The sequence below is a fragment of the Pristiophorus japonicus genome, chromosome 19, assembly GCF_044704955.1.
Source record: "Pristiophorus japonicus isolate sPriJap1 chromosome 19, sPriJap1.hap1, whole genome shotgun sequence".
Lineage (NCBI taxonomy): Eukaryota > Metazoa > Chordata > Chondrichthyes > Pristiophoridae > Pristiophorus > Pristiophorus japonicus.
Window position 1 is genome coordinate 93,304,480 of NC_091995.1, and position 23,990 is coordinate 93,328,469.

General features: G+C 49.4%; 1 protein-coding gene across 1 annotated transcript in view; it reads left to right on the forward strand.

Moving 5' to 3' along the window:
* ptprh (protein tyrosine phosphatase receptor type H) overlaps window positions 1–23,990 on the forward strand; it is a 108,036-nt gene that overhangs the window by 64,461 nt on the left and 19,585 nt on the right. The window contains exons 13-19 of the mRNA XM_070861830.1: window positions 2,874–3,146; window positions 13,152–13,245; window positions 14,826–14,885; window positions 15,435–15,516; window positions 16,493–16,583; window positions 20,798–20,874; window positions 22,559–22,693. Coding sequence (XP_070717931.1) covers window positions 2,874–3,146; window positions 13,152–13,245; window positions 14,826–14,885; window positions 15,435–15,516; window positions 16,493–16,583; window positions 20,798–20,874; window positions 22,559–22,693 — 812 coding nt within the window. The remainder of the gene's footprint in view (window positions 1–2,873; window positions 3,147–13,151; window positions 13,246–14,825; window positions 14,886–15,434; window positions 15,517–16,492; window positions 16,584–20,797; window positions 20,875–22,558; window positions 22,694–23,990) is intronic.

Below are 23,990 nucleotides of genomic sequence, written 5' to 3' on the forward strand. Positions count from 1 at the left end.
GGGTGGGTGGGGAGTCTGGTTTGCCGCACGCTCCTTCCGCTGCCTGCGCTTGTTTTCTGCACGCTCTCGGCGACGAGACTCGAGGTGCTCAGCGCCCTCCCGGATGCATTTCCTCCACTTAGGGCGGTCTTTGGCCAGGGACTCCCAGGTGTCGGTGGGGATGTTGCACATTATCAGGGAGGCTTTGAGGGTGTCCTTGAAACGTTTCCTCTGCCCACCTGGGGCTCGCTTGCCGTGTAGGAGTTCCGAGTAGAGCGCTTGCTTTGGGAGTCTCGGAGCTGGTCGAGTGTGGTCAGTGCTTCGATGTTGGCCTGAGCGAGGACACTAACATTGGTGCGTCTATCCTGCCAATGGATTTGCAGGATCTTGCTCAACTCGGGAGGTTAGCACGGTTGTGCCTGATCCCATTCTCAACTGACATCCAAACATGTGCACTTTGTGACTGTCACTGGGAATGCGGAGGAGCGCTTTGGCACGTGCTGCGGCCATATATAAATGCAAGTCATCTTCTCTGTCTATCGCAGGGCTAGGAGTGAGTGTATTCCCAGAGACAGGCCTCTCGACTCGGGGACAATATACCCCCAGACTGGTGACTCCTGAGAGGATACTGCGCACTCCCGAAAATGTTACTTACCTATGTCAGTCCTTAAAGAGACAGTATTATAAGAACATAAGAAATAGGAACAGGAGTAGGCCATATGGCCCCTCGAGCCTGCTCCGCCATTCAATAAGATCATGGCTGATCCGATCATGGACTCAGCTCCACTTCCTTGCCTGACCCCTTATCCCCTTATCGGTTAAGAAACTGTCTATTTCTGTCTTAAATTTATTCAATGTCCCAGCTTCCACAGCTCTCTGAGGCAGCGAATTCCACAGATTTACAACCCGCTGAGAGAAGAAATTTCTCCTCATCTCAGTTTTAAATGGGTGGCCCCTTATTCTAAGATCATGCCCTCTAGTTCTAGTCTCCCCCATCAGTGCAAACATCCTCTCTGCATCCACCTTGTCAAGCCCCCTCATAATCTTATACATTTTGATAAGATCATCTCTCATTCTTCTGAATTCCAATGAGTAGAGGCCCAACCTACTCAACCTTCCCTCAAGTCAAGCCCATCATCCCCGGAATCAACCCAGTGAACCTTCTCTGAACTGCCTCCAAAACAAGTATATCCTTTCGTAAATATGGAAACCAAAACTGCACGCAGTATTCCAGGTGTGGCCTCACCAATACCCTGTATAACTGTCGCAAGACTTCCCTGCTTTTATACTCCATCCCCTTTGCAATGAAGGCCAAGATACCATTGGCCTTCCTGATCACTTGCTGTACCTGCATACTATCCTTTTGTGTTTCATGCACAAGTACCCCCAGGTCCCGCTGTACTGCGGCACTTTGCAATCTTTCTCCATTTACAGTATATAGAAAAAAGTTTCAGATATTCTCCTGCAGTTCATAAAATTACATAGAAATCATAATACAGAAATGGACCACTTGGCCTAAGCATACCAAGTTGCTATTTATCTTCCAGTAGTCGTACAGTACAGAAAGACATCATTCAGCCCATCGTTCCGGTGCCGGCTCTCAAAGAGCGATCCAATTAGTCCCACTCCCCTGGCTCCTTCACCGTAGCTCTGAAGATTTTGTTTTCAATTATAAATCCAGTTCCCCTTTTGAAAGTTACTAATGAATCAGCTTCCACCGGCCTTTCAGATAGAGACCGAGAGAGACGGAGCCGTATTTTTCTCTGTCTCTCTCCATCTCGTTATGTCTCTATCCATTTGATTTTAGTGATCTCTGTTTTCCATTCCACCCGTATCCCTGGTAAAGAAAAGAAAGACTTGCATTTATATAGCGCCTTCCAAGTCCATCGGACGTCTCAAAGCGCTCTACAGCCAATCAAGTACTTTTTTGGAGTGTAGTCACTGTTGTAACGTGGGAAACGCAGCAGCCAATTTGTGCACAGCAAGCTCCCACACACAGCAATGTTTAATGACCGGATAATCTGTTTTTTTTTTAATGCTGCTGGAGGGATGAATATTGGCCCCAGGACACCGGGGATAACTCCCCTGCTTTTCTTTGAAATAGTGCCATGGGATCTTTTACATCCACCCGAGAGGGCAGAAGGGGCCGCAATTTAACGTCTCATCCAAAAGACGGCCCCTCCGACAGTGCGGCGCTCCCTCAGTACCGTCCCACCGACAGTGCGCCACTCCCTCAGTACTGCCCCTCCGACAGTGCGGCGCTCCCTCAGTACTGCCCCTCCGACAGTGCGGCGCTCCCTCAGTACTGCCCCTCCGACAGTGCGGCGCTCCCTCAGTACTGCCCCTCCGACAGTGCGGCGCTCCCTCAGTACTGCCCCTCCGACAGTGCGGCGCTCCCTCAGTACTGCCCCTCCGACAGTGCGGCGCTCCCTCAGTACTGCCCCTCCGACAGTGCGGCGCTCCCTCAGTACCGCCCCTCCGACAGTGCGGCACTCTCTCAGTACCGTCCCTCCGACAGTGCGGCACTCCCTCAGTACCGTCCCTCCGACAGTGCGGCGCTCCCTCAGCACCGCCCCTCCGACAGTGCGGCGCTCCCTCAGCACCGCCCCTTAGACAGTGCGGCGCTCCCTCAGCACCGCCCCTCCGACAGTGCGGCGCTCCCTCAGCACTGCCCCTGGGAGTGTCAGCCTAGGTTTATGTGTTGTGGTCCCTGGAGTGGGGACTTGAACCCACAACCTTCGCACTCAGTGGCGTGAGTGCTGCCTACTGAGCCACGGCTGAACCCCCTGGGCACAACCCCACCCCCACCTTGCTTGTGATAGTGCAATGCATTTGAACTTGTGCCACTTGGTGACGTGGCTCCGCTCGGCCTAACTGCTCCGTCCCTTTTACAGTCCCAGGGGCCGTGTCTGAGATTCACTGCGTTGAAAGTACGGGATACATGCTTCAGGTGGGCTGGACCAAACCGAGAGGGAACTTCACCGGTTTCAATGTCACTTTCTACGACGGGGACCATTTGCTGGAGCATCACGTCGTCGACATGGAAAAGTTTAACCTGACGATCACGAGCCTGCAGCCCGGACGGAAATACAAGTTTAACGTTTACACTCAGACTGGCCACAGTTACAGCAGGGAGATGACCGGGCATTGCTGGACCAGCTCGTCGCGTGAGTATTATAAAGAACATAAGAACATAAGAAATAGGAGCAGGAGTCAGCCATTTGGCCCCTCGAGCCTGCTCCGCCATTCAATACGATCATGGCTGATCTGATCATGGACTCAGCTCCACTTCCCTGCCCGCTCCCCATAACCCCTTATCCCCTTATCGGTTAAGAAACTGTCTATTTCTGTCTTAAATTTATTCAATGTCCCAGCTTCCACAGCTCTCTGAGGCAGCGAATTCCACAGATTTACAACCCTCAGAGAAGAAATTTCTCCTCATCTCTGTTTTAAATGGGGGGCCCCTTATCTAAGATCATGCCCTGTAGTTCTAGTCTCCCCCATCAATGGAAACATCCTCTCTGCATCCACCTCTTCAAGCTCCCTCATAATCTTATACGTTTCGATAAGATCATTCTTCAGAATTCCAATGAGTAGAGGCCCAACCTACTCAACCTTTCCTCCTAAGTCAACCCCCTCATCCCCGGAATCAACCGAGTGAACCTTCTCTGAACTGCCTCCAAAGCAAGTATATCCTTTCTTAAATATGGAAACCAAAACTGCACACAGTATTCCAGGTGAGGCCTCACCAATACCCTGTATAACTGTAGCAAGACTTCCCTGCTTTTATACTCCATCCCCTTTGCAATAAAGGCCAAGATACCATTGGCCTTCCTGATCACTTGCTTAATCTGCATACTATCCTTTTGTGTTTCATGCACAAGTACCCCCAGGTCCCGCTGTACTGCAGCACTTTGCAATCTTTCTCCATTTAAATAATAACTTGCTCTTTGATTTTTTTTCTGCAAAAGTGCATGACCTCACACTTTCCGACATTATACTCCATCTGCCAAATTCTTGCCCACTCACTGAGCCAGTCTATGTCTTCCTGCAGCCTCTTTGTGACCTCCTCACACATTACCCTTCCTCCCATCTTTGTATCGTCAGCAAACTTGGCTACGTTACACTCAGTCCCTTCTTCCAAGTCGTTAATATAGATTGTAAATCGTTCTGCTGTCCGAACCTCTCTCCTCCCCGCCCTCCCCGGTGTAGGGCGTTAGAAAGCACCCCCTACCCCGTGCCCGCTCTTGCCGACTCCCCGCGCGATGGGCCGGCGGGCAAAGCTGCTGCCCGCTCCGGCCACTGACCTGAACGCACCAGAAGGTCATGGCCCCGATCCCCACCTGACCCCTGGCCTGCGCCAGGTTAGCGATCGGCCTCAGCCGCGGTGGTCTCTCTAAATGCGAAAACTCAACAGGCGCAGATTTCTGAGTGTGCCGCCCCCCACCCCCCAACCTTTGCTCAGAGCCCCTTGGGTACAGAAGAGAAAATCCACCATGGCTTCTGGTTCTTATTCACATCAATCCACTCCTCTCCTACAGGGCTACGGACCAAGAGCTGGAAAGTGGGATTAGATAGTATAGCTCTTTGTTGGGCGGCGCGGACACGATGGGCCGAATGGCCTCCTTCTGTGGGGGCATTCGGGATACTTGCCTTGTACAGGGCCCTGGTGAGACCACACCTGGAGTACTGTGCACTGTTTGGGTCTCCTTATCTAAGGAAGGATATACTTGCCTTGGAGGCGGTACAACGAAGGTTCCCTAGACTGATTCCTGGGATGAGGGGGCTGTCTTATAGAAACATAGAAACATAGAAAATAGGTGCAGGAGTAGGCCATTCGGCCCTTCGAGCCTGCACCACCATTCAATATGATCATGCAACTTCAGTACCCCATTCCTACTTTCTCTCCATCCCCCTTGATCCCTTTAGCCGGAAGGGCCACATCTAACTCCCTTTTGAATATATCCAACGAACTGAACTCAACAACTGTCTGTGGTAGAGAATTCCACAGGTTCACAATTCTCTGGGTGAAAACATTTCTCCTCATCTCTGTCATGTATCTTACGTTATTATATATAACTGGATCCTAACATGCCATACATGACTGTAATAAGATATGACCTGTAACCACCAGCATACCTTACCACCAGGGGTGCACTTGCAAGAGACAGGTATATAAGGACAGGTCTCAGGCAAGTGCAGCATTCCAGAGCTGTGAAATAAAGGTGCAGGTCCAGAGTGACCTTGACTTCACTACATGCCTCGTGTGAATCTGTACTGAGGGGACAGGACTTTACAGTGGCGACGGGTTACGGGATTACAGAATCCACAGAATGGCGAACAACAGATCAGATGAAAAGTACAATGCGGGAGACAATTGGGAGGACTTTGTCGAAAGGCTCCAGCAAAGCTTTGTAACCAAAGACTGGTTAGGCGATAATAAGGCAGACAAGAGAAGAGCCCATCTCTTGACCAGCTGTGGCTCGAAAACATAGGCTTTAATGAAGGATCTGTTGGCACCCGAGAAACCAGCAAGCAAGTCGTTTGAAGAATTGAGCACACTGGTAAGAGACCACCTGAAGCCAGCGAGCAGCCTACACATGGCCAGACACAGGTTCTACAACTACAGACACTGTGTGGGCCAGAGCATACCCGACTTCGTGGCGCAGCTTTCGGAAGTTAGCTAGTTTATGTGAGTTCTCTGATGAACTGAGGAGAGAAATGCTGAGAGACTTTTTCATTGAAGGAATAGGCCACGCAGGCATATTCCACAAGCTCATAGAGACCAAGAACCTGACCTTAGAGGCAGCAGCACTGGTTGCACAGACATTCTTGGTAGGGGAAGAAGAAACGAGGTTGATGTACAATGCAGGTACGACAACTAACGAAATATCGGAACAAGAAGTTCACAGCACTAAACAAGCTGCTACCCCCACACACAGACAAAACCGGGAAAACAGGCTCTCTACAGCAGGCAGAAGCCATCAAGGGCCACAGGAACGGCCGTTCACACCTCATCAACCCACAATGTGAGCAATCAACTACAAACTGAGAGAAGCTCAAGAGAGATCAGCCAATCGCAGCTCATTCTTTGGGAACACTTTGAACAATGGAACAGGTCTGTGCTGGAGGTGTGGGGGTGGGCACTCATCAAGGGGATGTCGATTTCAGCAGGCTGTTTGCAGAAATTGTGAATATACAGGGCATTTGGCCCGCACGTGCAAAAAAACGGCAGCTCGGCTGGTATACGAATCGGATGGGTCGGAAAGCGGACCAGAAGACGGTGGGGACAGTACCCGGGACACCAATGTACAGCGGGTCAACACGATCAATGGCCACTGCTCCTACGACAGGACGCCTCCTATAATGATGAGGGTCCTACTCAACGGGATATCTGTCAACATGGAGCTGGATACGGGAGCGAGTCAATCTCTCATGGGCACTCAACAATTTGAACAACTGTGGCCGCATAAAAGAGACAGACCAAAACTCACGAGGGTCAACACCAAACTAAGGACCTATACCAAAGAAATCGTACCAGTCCACGGCAGCGCCATGCTCTCTGTCACACACAAAGGGACAGTGAACCGACTTCCTCTGTGGATTGTCCCCGGAGACCCCCGAGCACTGCTGGGGAGAAGCTGGCTGGCAAAACTAAACTGGAAATGGGATGATGTCCATGCCATGTCATTAGAGGAACGGACCTCCTGCTCAACAGTTATAAAGCGATTTGAACATCTCTTTCAGTCAGGTGTGGGCACTTTCAAAGGGGCCAAAGTCAAAATCTACATCACACAGGATGCTAGACCGGTCCATCACAAGGCCAGAGCTGTACCCTATGTGATGAGGGAAAAGATTGAACACGAACTAGACAGGCTTCTGCGGGAAGGCATTATATCACCTGTGGAATTTAGCGACTGGGCAAGTCCCATCGTCCCAGTCATGAAGCCTGATGGATCCGTACGAATCTGTGGGGACTACAAATCTACCATAAACAGAGTCTCCCTACAGGACCAGTACCCGCTGCCCAGAGCGGGGGACTTATTTGCCACATTGGCTGGAGGTAAACTTTTCTCAAAATTAGACCTCACATCTGCGTATATGACGCAAGAATTGACCGAGGAATCCAAGCTACTCACCACCATCAGCACACATCGAGGCCTTTTCATGTAGAATCGATGCCCATTCGGCATCAGGTCGGCAGCTGCCATATTCCAGCGCAACATGGAGAGTCTGCTCAAGTCCATCCCGGGGACGGTTGAATTTCAAGACGACATACTTATCACGGGCAGGGACACTGACTCCCATTTCGTAATTTGGAGGAAGTACTAAAGCAGTTGGATCGGTTAGGCCTACGAGTCAAGAAATCCAAGTGCCTGTTTCTCGCACCCGAGGTTGAATTTTTGGGCAGAAGGATTGCCGCTGATGGAATCCGCCCAACAGAGTCCAAAACAGAAGCAATTCGCCTGGCACCCTGGCCCCGGAATGTCTCAGAACTGCGCGCCTTTCTCGGGCTACTCAATTACTTTGGGAACTTTATGCAGAACTTAAGCACGCTGCTGGAGCCTCTCCACGTGCTACTCAGAAAGGGGTGCGATTGGTTTTGGGGGGATGCCCAGGAACGCGCCTTCAATAAGGCACGCAACCTTCTGTGTTCCAACAGTGTTTTGACTTTCTTTGACCCAGGTAAAAAGCTAGTTCTCACATGCGATGCGTCAGCGTATGGGGTCGGGTGCGTTTTGCAACATGTCAATAGTGCGGGCAAATTACAACCCATAGCTTATGCCTCCAGGTCACTTTCGCGGGCGAAGGGCGGGTACGGAATGGTGGAGAAGGAAGCGCTAGCGTGCGTGTACGGCGTCAAAAAGATGCACCAATACCTTTTCAGGGCCAAGTTCACGTTAGAAACCGACCACAAGCCCCTCACGTCCCTCCTATCTGAGAGCAAGGCAATAAACGCCAACGCCTCGGCGCGAATGCAACGGTGGGCACTCATGCTGGCGTCCTACGACTATACCATAAGGCACAGGCACAGACAACTGTACTGACGCGCTCAGCAGGCTACCCCTGGCGACCACGGAAGGGTCTGACGAACAGGACTGTGAGATAGTCATGGCAATCAATGCCTTTGAGTCCACAGGTTCGCCCATGACGGCTCGCCAAATCAGAGCCTGGACGGCCAGCGACCCCACGTTATCCTTAGTAAAAAGATGTGTCCTAACCGGCGACTGGGCAGAGGCTCGCAATGCCTGCCCCGAGGAATTAAAACCCTTTCACAGGCGCATGCATGAGCTATCACTACAAGCAGACTGCCTGATGTGGGGCAGCCGAGTAGTCATGCCTCTGCGAGGCAGAGAGGCATTTGTCCGGGAGCTCCACCGCGAGCACCCGGGGATCGTTCTCATGAAGGCCATAGCCAGATCCCACGTCTGGTGGCCTGGTATTGACGCAGACCTGGAGCTCTGCGTCCGAAGGTGCACCATTTGTGCCCAACTCAGCAATGCCCCTAGGGAGGCTCCACTGAGCCCCTAGCCCTGGCCTACCAAACCGTGGTTGCGGGTGCATGTAGACTATGCGGGCCCATTCATGGGCAAAATGTTCCTCGTAGTTGTAAATGCATTTTCAAAGTGGATCGAATGCACCATTTTAAACTCGAGCACAACCTCCACCACTGTGGAGAGCCTCGCAACCATATTTGCATGGAATCTCTGACATATTGGTCAGTGACAATGGTCCGTGCTTCACCAGCACAGAATTCCAAGATTTTATAATTGACCACGGCATAAATCACGTCAAGACGGCACCGTTCAAGCCGGTCTCCAGCGGCCAGGCGGAGAGAGCAGTGCAAATCATTAAACAAGGCATGCTTAAAATCCAAGGTCCCACGCTGTAGGGTCGCCTGTCGCGTCTGCTGCTGACATACAGATCTCGTCCGCACTCACTGACTGGGATCCCCCCCGCGCAACTGTTGATGAAAAGTACTTTAAAAACAAGGCTCTCATTAATCCTCCCAGACATGCACGAAATCGTTGAGGCAAAGCGCCGTAAGCTGACTGAGTACCATGACAGAAATTTGAGGGGGAGATGGAATGAGATAGGGGACAAAGTGTTTGTACTAAACTATGGCAGGGGTCCCAAATGGCTTGCAGGGACAGTAACAGGCAAGGAAGGAAACAGGCTACTGGTAGTACAAATGGACCATGGCAAAACCTGCCGGAGTCATGTAGACCAAGTCAAAAGCAGATTTACCAACAACACTGCGGAACCAGAGGCAGACTACAATGTGGAACTCGCACCACACCTGGTGGACAGACAGAGGAAACAACCTGAGGAAAGGGCAATCCCAACAGACAGCCCAGGCGAGTCAACAACAATCACACCAATCGAAACAGACAGCCCAGGCGAGATACCAGCAACCACACCCAAAGAAAAACAGACACCAAGGCAAACAACTGAACCACAACTCAGACGCTCCACGCGTGAGCGTAGACCGCCTGAGAGACTGAACCTACAAAGACAATAAGACTTTGGGGGAGGGTGATGTCATGTATCTTACATTATTATATATAACTATATCCTAACATGCTATACATGACTGTAATAAGATATGACCTGTAACCACCAGCATACCTTACCACCAGGGGTGCACTTGCAAGAGACAGGTATATAAGGACAGGTCTCAGGCAAGTGCAGCATTCCAGAGCTGTGAAATAAGGTGCAGGTCCAGAGTGACCTTGACTTCACTACATGCCTCGTGTGAATCTGTACTGAGGGGACAGGACTTTACAATCTCGGTCCTATATCCTTAGACTGTGACCCCTGGTTCTGGACTTCCCCAACATCGGGAACATTCTTCCAGCATCTAACCTGTCCAATCCCATCAGAATTTTATAATCTTCTATGAGATCCCCTCTCATTCTTCTAAATTCCATTGAATATAAGCCTAGTCGATCCGGTCTGTCTTCATATGTCAGTCCTGCCATCCCGGGAATCAGTTTGGTGAACCTTCGCTGCACTCCCTCAATAGCAAGAACGTCCTTCCTCAGATTTGTAGACCAAAACTGCACTCATGAACTGATGAGAGATTGTATAGAATGGGCCTATACTCTCAAGTTTAGAAGAATGAGAGGTGATCTCATTGAAACACACAAGTTTCTGAGGGGGATTGACAGGGTAGATGCAGGGAGTGTGTTTCCCCCGGGCTGGGGAGTCTAGAACCAGGGGTCACAGTCTCGGGAAAAGGGGTTGGACATTTAGGACTGAGATGAGGAAGAATTTCTTCACTCAGAGGTAGGTGAATCTTTGGAATTCTCTGCCCCAGAGGGCTGTGGAGGCTCAGTCTTTGAGTATATTCAAGGCTGAGGGAGATCGGGCGGGAAAGTGGAATTTAGGTCGAAGATCAGCCATGATCTTATTGAATGGTGGAGCAGGCTCGAGGGGCCAAATGGCCGACTCCTGCTCCTATTTCTTATGTTCTTATGTTCTTATTAGAATATAAGAGCAGGGGGGGGGGGGTTATGCTTGAACTGTATAAAACACTAGTTAGGCCACAGCTGGAGTACTGCGTGCAGTTCTGGTCACCACATTACAGGAAAGATGTGATCGCACTAGAGAGGGTGCAGAGGAGATTTATGAGGATGTTGCTGGGACTGGAGAATTTTAGCTATGAGGAAAGATTGGATAGGCTGGGATTGTTTTCTTTGGAACAGAGGAGGCTGAGGGGAGACCTTATTGAGGTGTATAAAATTATGAGGGGCCTGGATAGAGTAGAAGGACCCGTTTCCCTTAGCAGAGGTCAACAACCTGGGGGCATAGATTTAATGTAATTGTTAGATGAATTAGAGGGGAGTTGAGGAGAACTTCCTTCACCCAGAGGGTGGTGGGGGTCTGGAACTCACTGCCTGAAAGGGTGGTAGAGGCAGAAACCCTCACCACATTTTAAAAAGTACTTGGAGGTGCACTTGAAGTGCCGTAACCTGCAGGGCTACGGACCAAGTGCTGGAAAGTGGGATTAGGCTGGGTAGCTCTTTGTCGGCCGGCGCGGACACAATGGGCCGAATGGCCTCCTTCTGTGCCACACATTTCTTTGATTGAATGAATGACACTAACCAGCCTCAAGGGGGCGCTGCGAGCCAATAACCAACAATGGCTTAAGCACTGCCACCAGCAGTATGTGAACGGTACTGCAGTTCCTGGTTCTTTGCCACTTTCGTCCCTGATTTAAGGATTTGCATGTGACTTGAGCTTCAAGTTGACACAGTGAAAATAACAGTACTTTTATCAGGAGCATGCAAACATGCAAATTATATATGTGGTGTACAGGATACAAGCGAGAATTAATTAACTATTACGTCGGAAGTATAATGAAGTACTGGCCGGGAAGGGACTCTGCTATCAATCTGGCCAGTTCCACAAACTAATCCCCCTTCTAAAATTCTCCAGTCCTGGCAACATCCTCGTAAATCTCCTCCGGACCCGCTCTCGGGCAAACACATCTTTCCTGTAATGTGGTGACTAGAACTGCACACAGTACTCTAGCTGTGGCCTAACTAGTGTTTTATACAGTTTTTACATAAGAACATAAGAAATAGGAGCAGGAGTCGGCCATTCGGCCCCTCGAGCCTGCTCGGCCATTCAGTAAGATCATGGCTGATCAGATCTTGGCTACAACTCCACTTTCCTGCCCGCTCCCCATAACTCTTGAATCTCTTATTGTTCAAAAATCTATCTATCTCCGCCTAGAATATATTCAATGACCCAGCCACACAGCTCTCTGGGGCAGAGAATTCCAAAGATTCACGACCCTTTGAGAGAAGAAATTCCTCCACATTTCCGTCTTAAATGGGTGACCCCTTATTCTGAGACTGTGCCCCCTAGTTCTAGATTCCTCCACGAGGGGAAACATCCTCTCAGCATCCACCTTGTCAAGCCCCCTCAGAATCTTATATGTTTCAATAAGATCACCTCTCATTCTTCTAAACTCCAATGAGTATAGGCCCAACCTGCTCAACCTTTCTTCATAAGTCAACCCTTTCATCTCAGGAATCAATCTTGTGAACCTTCTCTGAACTGCCTCCAATGCAAGTATATCCCTCCTTAAATACGGAGACCAAAACTGTACGCAGTACTCCACGTGTGGCCTCACCAACACCCTGTACAGCTGTAGCAGGACCTCTCTGCTTTTATACTCCATCCCCCTTGCAATAAAGGCCAACATTCCATTTGCCTTGCTGATTACTTTTGCTGTACCTGCATACTAACTTTGTGTTTCATATACGAGGACCCTCAGATCCCTCTGTAGTGGAACATTCTGTAGTCTCTCTCCATTTAAATAATAATCTCCTTTTCTATTCTTGCTACCAAAGTATATAATCTCAGGGTTACAGAGGATTACATCGGCTATACGGCCCAGAAACAGGCCATTCGGCCCAACCAGTCCATGCCGGCGTTTATGCTCCACTCGAGCCTCCTCCCGTCTTTCCTCATCTAAATCTATCAGCATAACCCTCTATTCCCTTCTCCCTCATATGCTTGTCCAGCCTCCCCTTAAATACATCGATACTATTCGCCTCAACCCCTCCCTGTGGCAGCGAGTTCCACATTCTCACCGCTCTCTGGGTAAAGAAGTTTCTCTTGAATTCCCCATTGGATTTCTTGGTGACTATCTTATATTGATGGCCTCTAGTTATGCTCTTCCCCACAAGTGGAAACATTCTCTCTGTATCCACTCTATCAAAACCTTTCATCATTTTAAAGACCTCTATTAGGTCACCCCTCAGCCTTCTTTTTTCAAGAGAAAAGAGACCCAGCCTGTTCATCCTTTCCTGATATGTACACCCTCGCATTTCTGGTATCATCCTTGTAAATCTTCTCTGCACCCTCTGCAGTGCTTCTCTATCCCTTTTTATAACATGGCGACCAGAACTGTACGCATAACCTCCCTGCTCTTGTATTCTATGCCTCGGCTAATAAAGGCAAGTGTCCAGTGTGCCTTATTAGCCACCTGTTGGTATTGTGACTGGTTGAAAGTTGCCACAGCGATGGGGGCAAGACCTTTTGGGGTCTTGGTGGACGAACTAAGGTGGCTGATTGGTCTTCCTCGTCGGTACTTATCTTATCAACAATTGCTGGCTGCGTTTGTTGGGCTGACTGTCCATTTCTGTTATGTGCAGCCATTATCATTGGAGCGGTGGTTGGCTCATTCCTGGGTCTGATCCTTATTGGTCTCTTGCTGTTTTTCATCATCAAAAAATACATTCCGTGGAGGTAAGTGTCGCTGCTCAATGGGCACTGGCTGGGGAGTCAACGCTGTTATGTATCTGCTTCATGGGTTCTTTGTTTCAGAATTCATAGCAACGCATTGCGATTAAGAATTAGTTGGTTTATTAGTGAAAGGTTTAACAATCACACTACACATTACCAGTTCATCCACCAGGCTCACAACCACCTGCCCCATCGTGGACCCCCCGAACCCAACTGGCTGGGGTTTTATTGAGTCTTGTGAACATCACGTGACTGGCTAAGCCACTCACAACTCAACAGCTCTACAACTATTTTAATTAAACAATAAAGCCGAGTGCCCCCTGATTAAAGTTTAGTGTAGAAGTGTTTCCTAATTTCACCCCTGAAAGGTCTGGCTCTAATTTTTAGACTATGCCCCCTAGTCCTAGACTCCCCAACCAGCGGGAATAGTTTCTCTTGATCTACCCTACATATTTCCCTTTAATATCCTGAAAACCTCAATCAGATCATGTCTTAACCTTCTAAATTCTGCGAAAGACGACCCTAATTTGTGTAATCTCTCTTCGTAATTTAACCCTTGGAGTCCGGGTATCATTTTGATAAACCTACGCTGCACTCCCTCCACGGTCAATATATCCTCCCTAAGGTGTGGTACCCAGAACTGCTCACAGTGCTCCAGGTGTGGTCTAACCAGGGCTTTGTACAGCTGCAGCATAACTTCTACCCCCTTGTATTATAGTCCTCTCGATACAAAGGCCAGCGTTCCATGAGCCTTTTTGATTATTTTCTGTACCTGGACCCCCAGGTCTCTTTGGACCCCCCCTGTTTTTAGCCTTTCGCCATTTAGAAAGCACCATGTTCAATCCGTTTTAGGTCCAAAGTGGATGACCTCACATTTGCTTACACTGAGATTCATTTGCCAGAGTATTGCCCATTTAATTAATCTGTCAATATCCCTGAGTAACGTGTTTCCAAACACACTGCGGACAAAGCCGATCTTTATGTCATCAGCAAATTTGGATATATGACTTTCTATGCCATCTTCTAAGTCGTTCATAAATACAGTGAATAGGAGAGAGGGAGCTTTACTCTGTATCTAACCTGTGCTGTACCTGCCCTGGGAGTGTTTGATGGGACAGTGTAGAGGGAGCTTTACTCTGTATCTAACCCCATGCTGTATCTGCCCTGGGAGTGTTTGATGGGACAGTGTAGAGGGAGCTTTACTCTGTATCTAACCCCCTGTACCTGCCCTGGGAGTGTTTGATGGGACAGTGTAGAGGGAGCTTTACTCTGTATCTAACCCCATGCTGTATCTGCCCTGGGAGTGTTTGATGGGACAGTGTAGAGGGAGCTTTACTCTGTATCTAACCCCGTGCTGTACCTGCCCTGGGAGTGTTTGATGGGACAGTGTAGAGGGAGCTTTACTTTCCATCCAATATTCTCATGGGTAGATGAAGGTGTGCCTGGCCTGGGAGTCAGGAGCAATGGGAGATGGTGAGGTTGGGAGAGTGAAAGGCTTCACAGGCTGATCCGTAAATGGTTAAACTGTGATCCTATCAGATGCTCGGCAATATATATATTTTTCTTATAACTTTTCCATTTAGTTCCAGGAAAGATGCAGATTCAGAATTTTCAGCGATGACCCCCATTCCTATGAGGGTGAAGTAAGTGGAACTTTTTTCTATTCCTGATGATTTTGATGATTCCCCCCCTGGCCCCACTACCCCCCTCGTGTTCTCCTGAAGTGCTTTAAAGGTATGAACCTGCAGCTGATAATCAACTCCCTTCGCTTTTGGCGCCGTGCTGCAGTCAGGACTGTAAACCTCCCCTGCTCACCCAGATCCCGTGGGAAGCAGGGACCTTTTTATTGATCTTGAGAACTTCCTCGGCCCTTCCCCCAGCGTACAACCGGTTGTTAGCAGTGCCGCGCCCAGGCGTTAACTCATTTTTGCCCCATTAGCGCCACCTGGGGGCACTAACGGGAGGTGCATGGGAGCCCAATTTAGCCCCCTGAGTGTCCCAATTGCCTCTCTGGCTGACATCAGTTGAACTTGGCGCAGAGCAGAGATCAGACCTGGAACTATGTGTGTGTGTGTGTGTGTGACACTCCAACTGAGCCACTTGGTACCAGGTGGCCCTCTTTAGCAGCAAAGGTTCCCATTAAGGGTGTCTCTATTAAGCAGCTGACTCTCTTGCTCTGTTTTGTTCACTAGGTCTGTTCCTCTGAGTGAATACGAGGAGTACTTTCGGCACAAGCACGCTGACACGGACTTTGGCTTCGCTGAGGAATACCAGGTACGGAATGAGGCAGGGGAACGGCATCTGTACTGGTTACTGAAATGTTCACACTTGGTACTTACTGCGCTCCCTGTGTTGCAATCTGTTCCCAACACTGGCGGGTCTCACGTGTGGCACGGGTGTGGGAAGCACACACTGCTGGGGTCATCCTCCCAGGAAGGTTCGGGCGGAGTTTTCTTTTATTCGTTCCTGGGATGTGGGCGTTGCTGGCAAGGCCAGCATTTATTGCCCATCCCTGAACCGCTGCAGTCCGTGTGGTGAAGGTGCTCCCACAGTGCTGTTATAGAGGGAGTTCCAGGATTTTGACCCCAGCGACGATGAAGAAACGGCCGATATATTTCCAAGTCAGGATGGCGCGTGGCCGAAAGTGCAGCGAATGAGTGTGCGGGGCCCAGGATAGGCAAGGGCCCAGGGGCAGCACGGGTCAGCCTACACTGCGATATGTGTGTGCACTAGGTCCGTGCAGCAGAACTGGTCTCCAGTCGTCCTGGTTAACCCTTGCCACTGGACCAAGACCTAGCTCTGTTGAGCCCGTGTGGTGGCTGGTGTGCAACGGTCACCACACGTTAAAAAAATCCACGCACAGGCATCTTCCACCCCCTCAATTGGAGTTCAAGACTGGAACATGGGGTCTTTCACTTAAACATCTGTGAACTCGTGGAAGCAAGTCATCCTCGTTCGAGGGACCACCGATGATGATGGTGTGTGACTGGGAGGGGAACGTGGAGGTGGTGGTGTTCCCATGCACCTGCTGCCCTTGTCCATCTAGGCGGTAGAGCTGGCGGGTTTGGGAGGTGCTGCCGAAGAAGCCTTGGTGCGTTGCTGCAGTGCATCTTGTAGATGGTACACACTGCAGCCACGGTGCGCCGGTGGTGGAGGGAGTGGAGTTATAGCAATGCTTAGGGTGCGCAGTCGACGTAGATTCTTGTGACACAGACTGACCAACGATCCCTCTCCTATTGATGAACTGCAGAGTTTGATCAACGTGGGGACACACCAGGCAAAGGATGCCGCTCTGCTTGTGGACAACAAGAGAAAGAATCGATACACTAACGTCTTACCATGTAAGCAACTCTCTGGCATTGCCCATGTAAATCTGGAGCACTGTGCTTTTTTTCCTTCCACTAGTTTCCTCCCTCCGCCCCAGAAGCACTCCATAAGAACATAAGAAATAGGAGCAGGAGTCGGCCATTCGGCCCCTCGAGCCTGCTCCGCCATTCAATAAGATCATGGCTGATCTGATGTTGGCCTCAACTCCACTTCCCCGCCCGCTCCCCATAACCCTTGACACCCTTACCGGTCAAAAATCTGTCTATCTCCACCTTAAATATATTCAATGACCCAGCCTCCACAGCTCTCGGACAGAGAATTCCACAGATTCACCACCCTCTGAGAATAAATTCCTCCTCATCTCCATCTTAAATGGGGCGAACCCTTATTCTGAAACGATGTCCCCTAGTTCTAGATTCCCCCACGAGGGGAAACATCCTCTCGGCATCTACCCTGTCAAGCCCTCTCAGAATCTTGTATGTTTCAATAAGATCACCTCTCATTCTTCTAAACTATAATCAGTATAGGTCCAACCTGCTCAACCTTTCTTCAAAAGTCAACGCCCTCATCTCAGGAATCAACCGAGTGAACCTTCTCTGAACTGCCTCCAATGCAAGTATATTCCTCCTTAAAAAAGGAGACCAAAACTGTATGCAGTACTCTAGATGTGGCCTCACCAATACCCTGTACAGTTGTAGCAGGACTTTTATACTCCATCCCCCTTGCAATAAAGGCTAATGATACGCCCTTACTATACAGTACAAATGCACATGAGGCCCATGCTTGAGAGAAGGTCACTCTGTGACCAGTAACTTTTATTTCAGCACTGAAGTCTTGAAGGTGGGTGGAGCTTCCCCTTTTATACCTGAAAGTCCAGGTTAGGAGTGTCTCCCACAAGTTCACTACCTAGTGGTCAATGTTCTCAGTGTACAACTTAAGTCAGTTTATACATGGGTTACAATGACACTTAAAGACATGACAGCTAACATTCCATTTGCCTTCCTAATTACTTGCTGTACCTGCATACTAACTTTTTGTGTTGCATGTACGAGAACCCCCAGATCTCTCTCTACCGCAGCAGTCTGTAGTCTTTCTTCATTTAAATGATATTTTGATCTTCTATTCTTCCAGTCAAAGTGGATAATCTCACATTTTCCCACATTATACTCCATCTGCCAAATTTTTGCCCACTCACATAGCCTATCTATATCACTTTGCAGATTAAGAACATAAGAAATAGGAACAGGAGTAGGCCATACGGCCCCTCGAGCCTACTCCTTCATTCAATAAGATCATGGCTGATCCGATCATGGACTCAGCTCCACTTCCCCGCCCGCATCCCGTAACCCTTTATTCCCTTATCGCTCAAAAATCTGTCTGTCTCCGTCTTAAATATATTCAATGTCCCAGCTTCCACAGCTCTCTGAGGCAGCGAATTCACCAGATTTACAACCCTCAGAGAAGAAATTTCTCCTCACCTTTGTTTTAAATGGGCGGCCCCTTGTTCTAAGATCGTGCTCCCTAGTTCTAGTCTCCCCCATCATCTCTGCATCCACCTTGTCAAGCCCCCTCATAACCTTATACGTTTTGATAAGATCACCTCTCATTCTTCTGAATTCCAATGAGTAAAGGCCCAACCTACTCAACCTTTCCTCATAAGTCAACCCCCTCATCCCCGGGATCAACCGAGTGAACCTTCTCTGAACTGCCTCCATAGCAAGTATATCCTTTCGTAAATATGGAAACCAAAACTGCACGCAGTATTCCAGGTGTGGCCTCACCAATACCTTATACAGCTGTAGTAAGATTTCCCTGCTTTTATACTCCATCCCCTTTGCAATAAAGGCCAAGATTCCATTGGCCTTCCTGATCACTTGCTGTACCTGCATACTATCCTTTTGTGTTTCATGCACAAGTACCCCCAGGTCCCGCTGTACTGCGGCACTTTGCAATCTTTCTCCATTTAAGTAATAACTTGCTCTTTGATTTTTTTTTTGCAAAAGTGCATGACCTCACACTTTCCAACAGTATACTCCAATCTGCCAAATGTTTGCCCACTCACTTAGCCTGTCTATGTCTTTTTGCAGATTTTTTGTGTCCTCCTCACATATTGCTTTTCCTCCCATCTTTGTATCGTCACCAAACTTGGCTACAATACACTCAGTCCCTTCTTCCAAGTCGTTAATATAGATTGTAAATAGTTGGGGTCCCAGCACTGATCCCTGCGGCACCCCACTAGTTACTGGTTGCCAACCAGAGAATGAACCATTTATCCCGACTCTCTGTTCTCTGTTAGTTAACCAATCCTCTATCCATGCTAATATATTACCCTCAACCCTGTGAACTTTTATCTTGTACAGTAACGTTTTATGTGGCACCTTGTCAAATGCCTTCTGGAAGTCCAAATACACCACATCCACTGGTTCCCCTTTATCCACCCTGTTCGCTACATGCTCAAAGAACTCCAATGTTCTCCTCACAATTTGCTTTCCCACCCATCTTTGTATCGTCAGCAAATTTGGCAACATTACACTCGGTCCCTTCATCCAAGTCATTAGTATAGATTGTAAATAGTTGAGGATCCAGCAATGATCACTGTGGCACTCCACTAGTTACTGATTGCCAACCCGAGAATGAACCATTTATCCCGACTCTCTGTTTTCTGTTCGATAGCCAATCGTCTATCCATGCTAATATATTACCCACAACCCCATGAGTTGCTTTTCTACTCTCCCTCCCAAAGTGGGTAACCTCACAGTTTCAAATCATCTGTCTGTATGGAGACAGATGATTTGAATTCGATAAATTAAGGGGAACGAGGGGAGGCATGTATAAGCTGCGTCCGGTATCGAGCGAGAGGATTATTGACCTTGGGAATGGGCTGCTAGTTTGTGCTGTGCATTGACTGCACAAGGGAGCTGGAGTCGTTCCTGCTGCAAGTCGGCACTGCAGTGTACAGAAGGCCGACAGGATGTTGGGTAATGTACCTTGCCATCATCGTCACCTCCTGCATCGTGTCTTTCGCTCACCTTCGGGGAGTCAGAGAGGAATTCCCCAGAATTTTCCCTCCTTCACATTGGCCTGGGTGTTTTTTTTTAATAAAGGATGCGTCTATTTGTACTAACTAAAAAGCAGCCGTTTCTCTGATTGGCTCTCCAGACCTATTACTGATTGGTCCCCTTGGGGGATAAGCCACACCCTGAAGTTCCTCTGGAATGTGTAACTGGAACCGGCCAACCAAGATCTGAGTGAATTTCCAATTTGTAATTCGATCCATTTTGACTTCGGAAGCCACAGAGGATAGATCTCCCCAAAAGCCACCAAGTTCTAGCCAAAGTCCCTTACCCCAGCGCAAGTGCATCCCTCCACCAGCTGAAGACCCTTACCCCAGCGCAAGACTGCACCCAATATATGAGGCATTGTGTGCGGATTGTTAACAATGCTGAGAGGATGTTTCCCCTCGTGGGGGAATCTAAAACCAGGGGGTATAGTCTCAGAATAAGGGGTCGCCCGTTAAGATGAGGAGGAATTTCTTCTGAGGGTTGAAAATCTGTGGAATTCTCTGCCCCAGGGAGCTGTGGAGGCTGGGTCATTGAATATATTTAAGGTGGAGATAGATAGATTTTTGAGTGATAAGGGAGTCCAGGGTTATGGGGAGCGGGCGGGGAAGTGGAGTTGAGACCAAGATCAGATCAGTCATGATCCTATAGATGGCGGAGCAGGTTCGAGGGGCCGAATGGCCGACTCCTGCTCCTATTTCTTTTGTTTATTCTTCATTTTGGGAAGTCCGACGACAACAAACAAAAAGTAAACACCAGAACTGCGTAAATACTTCCGGTCCGTTGGCAGCGATCGCGTCCTTCTTAAAAACCTGTCTTTTTTGCCCCTGCTAGGCTCGAAGGGCCGAATGGCCTACTCCTGCACCTATTTTCTATGTTTATTTTCTATGACAAGGCTGCGTGAGTGGTGGGTGTTGGTAGCGAGGGATAGGGGGTGGGGTTGAGGGAACATGCTGGTTGGTTGCAGCACAGCCAAATGGGACGGACTCGTTGGACCTGTTGTCTTTGTCATAAGTGTGTAAAACACGGCAGATTAACATGAGCGGGAGTCAGGCTGGGCCTGAAGCGTGTTGTGGTTGCCGGGTTACGCAGGGAGACTGCTACCTGCTGGCTGGCTACGTTGGCCGCTCCGTTCATTTACATTATTTTCTCCCGCTTACTTCTTTCAGATGACGTGTCCAGAGTCAAACTCAGCCCTCAGCCAGAGAGCAACACTTCGGATTACATCAATGCAAATTACATGCCTGTGAGTGTTACGTCATTAGGGTTTGGAAAGGCTTTTGTTTGGGCCTGCTTCTGTAACCATGGCAACCCCCACCCCAAACACTCACATCGGCAAGATATCAGACAACTTACTGTGAATTTAAAAGACTTGTTACTAAACCCAATAGAGAATTTATGTACCTGAAGGAAAAATAATTAGCAGGGCTACGGGGAAAGGGCGGGGGGAATGGGACTGGCTGAGGTGCTCTTGCAGAGAGCCGGCACGGGCTCGATGGGCCGAATGGCCTCCTTCTGTGCTGTAACCGTTCTGTGATTCTATATAGCACATTGCACAACCTTGGGATGTCCCAAAGCGCTTTACAGCCAATGAAGTACATTTTTTGAAGTGTAGTCACTGTTGTAATGTGGGAAACGCGGCAGCCAATTTGCGCACAGCAAGCTCCCACAAACAACACTGTGATAATGACCCAGATAATCTGCTTTAGTGATGTTGATTGAGGGATAAATATTGGCCCCAGGACACCAGGGAGAACTCCCCTGCTCTTCTTTGAAATAGTGGCCGTGGGATCTTTTACGTCCACCTCAGAGAGCAGACGGGGCCTCGGTTTAAGGACACGCTTATTTGTACTGCAAAAATAGTCACCATGCTCCACCCTTTGTCTATGATTGGTCCCCTTGGAGGATAAGCCACACCCTGAGGTTTCACTGGAACCGCCCATCCCAAGGTCTCACTGACTTTGCAAATTGTAACTCGATCCACTTTGACTTCCTGAAGCGACAGAGGACAGAGCTCCCCAGAAGACAGCAAGGGCCGGCCAAAGTGCCTTACCCCAGTCCAAGTGCATCCCCCGCTGCCCCCCCCCCCCCAATAGATGGGGCATTGTGTACGGATTGTTAACAGGTTTATTGGGTATGAAGTGAATAGTGACAGTGTGGTGACTACTGGATGTCATCCACTCCAACGATGTCCCTTGTAGTGGGTTGGAAGAACGTGATCCGTCTTCCCTGAGTTCCCTCTCTCTCCTCCGATCCTCGCCTCCACCTCCACCCCTACCTCTCCCCCTCCAACCCTAGTCTCCCTCTCTCTCTCCCCCCAGCTCCTCCAACAGTGCAGTACTGCCCCTCCGACGGTGCGGCGCTCCCTCAGAACTGCCTCCTCGACAGTGCAGCACTCCCTCAGCACTGCCCCTCTGATGGTGTGGCGCTCCCTCAGCACTGCCCCTCCGACAGTGCGCCGCTCCCTCAGCACTGCCCCTCCGACAGTGCGGCGCTCCCTCAGCACTGCCCCTCCGATGGTGCAGCGCTCCCTCAGCACTACCCCTCCGACAGTGCGGCGCTCCCTCAGTACTGCCCCTCCGACAGTGCGGCGCTCCCTCAGTACTGCCCCTGACAGTGCGGCGCTCCCTCAGCACTGCACTGGGAGTGTCTGCCTGTATTTTGTCTCAATTCTCTGGATGGGACTCGAAACCACGACCTTCTGACTCAGAGATGAAAGAGTGAGCCACAGCTGACACTATATCCTTTTGATAATATGCCGACCAGAACTGTACGCAGTGCTCCAAGTGTGGTCTACCCAAGGTTTGATACAGGTTTAGCCTAACTTCCCTACTTTTCAATTCTATCCCTCGAGCAATAAACCCTAGTGCTTGTTCTTTCTATTCTGAGGGCACCTCTTTAGGCTTTTCACTGCTGTTGTTTCCTGGCAGGGTTACAAGTCCGACAGGGAGTTCATCGCTGCTCAGGGGCCCCTGCCGGACACAGTAACTGATTTCTGGCGAATGGTTTGGGAGCAGGAATCTGCGGTCATCGTGATGCTAACAAACTGCGTGGAGCTAAATAGGGTGAGTCTCTAATTTTTAATTTGAACCGGGCAAAAGTCGCAAAACTAACCCAGCGCTCCAGCACAGTGGTTATATTACTGGACTGGGAATCCTGAGGACTGGATAGAATGATACGAGGGACGTGAGTTCAAATCCTACCACGGGAGATTAAATAAATTGGAAATTAAAAGCCAGTATCAGTAACGGTGACCATGAAACTACCGGATTGTCGTAAAAACCCATCTGGTTCACTAATGTCCCATTAGGGAAGGAAATCTGCCGCCCTTACCCGGTCTGGCCGATATCTGACTCCAGATCCACAGCAATGTGGTTGACTCTTAACTGCCCCTCTGAAATGGCCCAGCGAGACACTCCGTTGTACCAAACTGCTACAAGATGGACTGCAGCGGTTCAAGAAGGCGGCTCACCACCACCTTCTTGAGGGGCAATCAGGGATGGGCAATAAATGCTGGCCTTTGCCCACATCCCGTGAATGAATAATAAAAAAACAAGATAGTGCAGGGATTAGAACTCTGACCTTTCACCTCTGGGGCCTGGGGTTGAATCTGCCCCAGCTCACGAGAATGGAAGTCTCGACCCTGAGGTGTTAAACAGCGAGTGTCACAGGGCGGGGTTGAGCACAGCTCGCTTTTGAACAGTGCTGTAGTTGACATTGGACCCGAGTTGAATTGGAGAGCAGTCGCTGGTATAGCTGGGCTCCGCCAAGGCTCCTCCAGCTCACATACTGGAGGAAGGCACTCAACGGGATTGGACAGGTTAGATGCAGGAAGAATATTCCCGATGTTGGGGAAGTCCAGAACCAGGGGTCACAGTCGAAGGATAAGGGGTAAGCCATTTAAGACCGAGATGAGGAGAAACTTCTTCACTCAGAGAATTGTGAACCTGTGGAATTCCCTACTGCAGAGAGTTGTTGAGGCCAGTTCGTTAGATATATTCAAAAGGGAGCTAGATGTGGCCCTTACGGCTAAAAGGATCAAGGGGTATGGAGAGAAAGCAGGGATGAGGTACTGAAGTTGCATGATCAGCCATGATCTTATTGAATGGTGGTGCAGGCTCGAAGGGCCGAATGGCCTACTCCTGCACCTACTTTCTATGTTTCTATGCAACATGTGCTCAATGCTCGGTCCAAGCCCATTGAAACATACACAATGCTTACAGGGATTGACAGGGTAGATGCAGGGAGGATGTTTCCCCCGGGCTGGGGAGTCTAGAACCAGGGGTCACAGTCTCAGGATAAGGGGTCGACCATTTAGGACTGAGATGAGGAGAAATTTCTTCACTCAGAGGGTGGTGAATC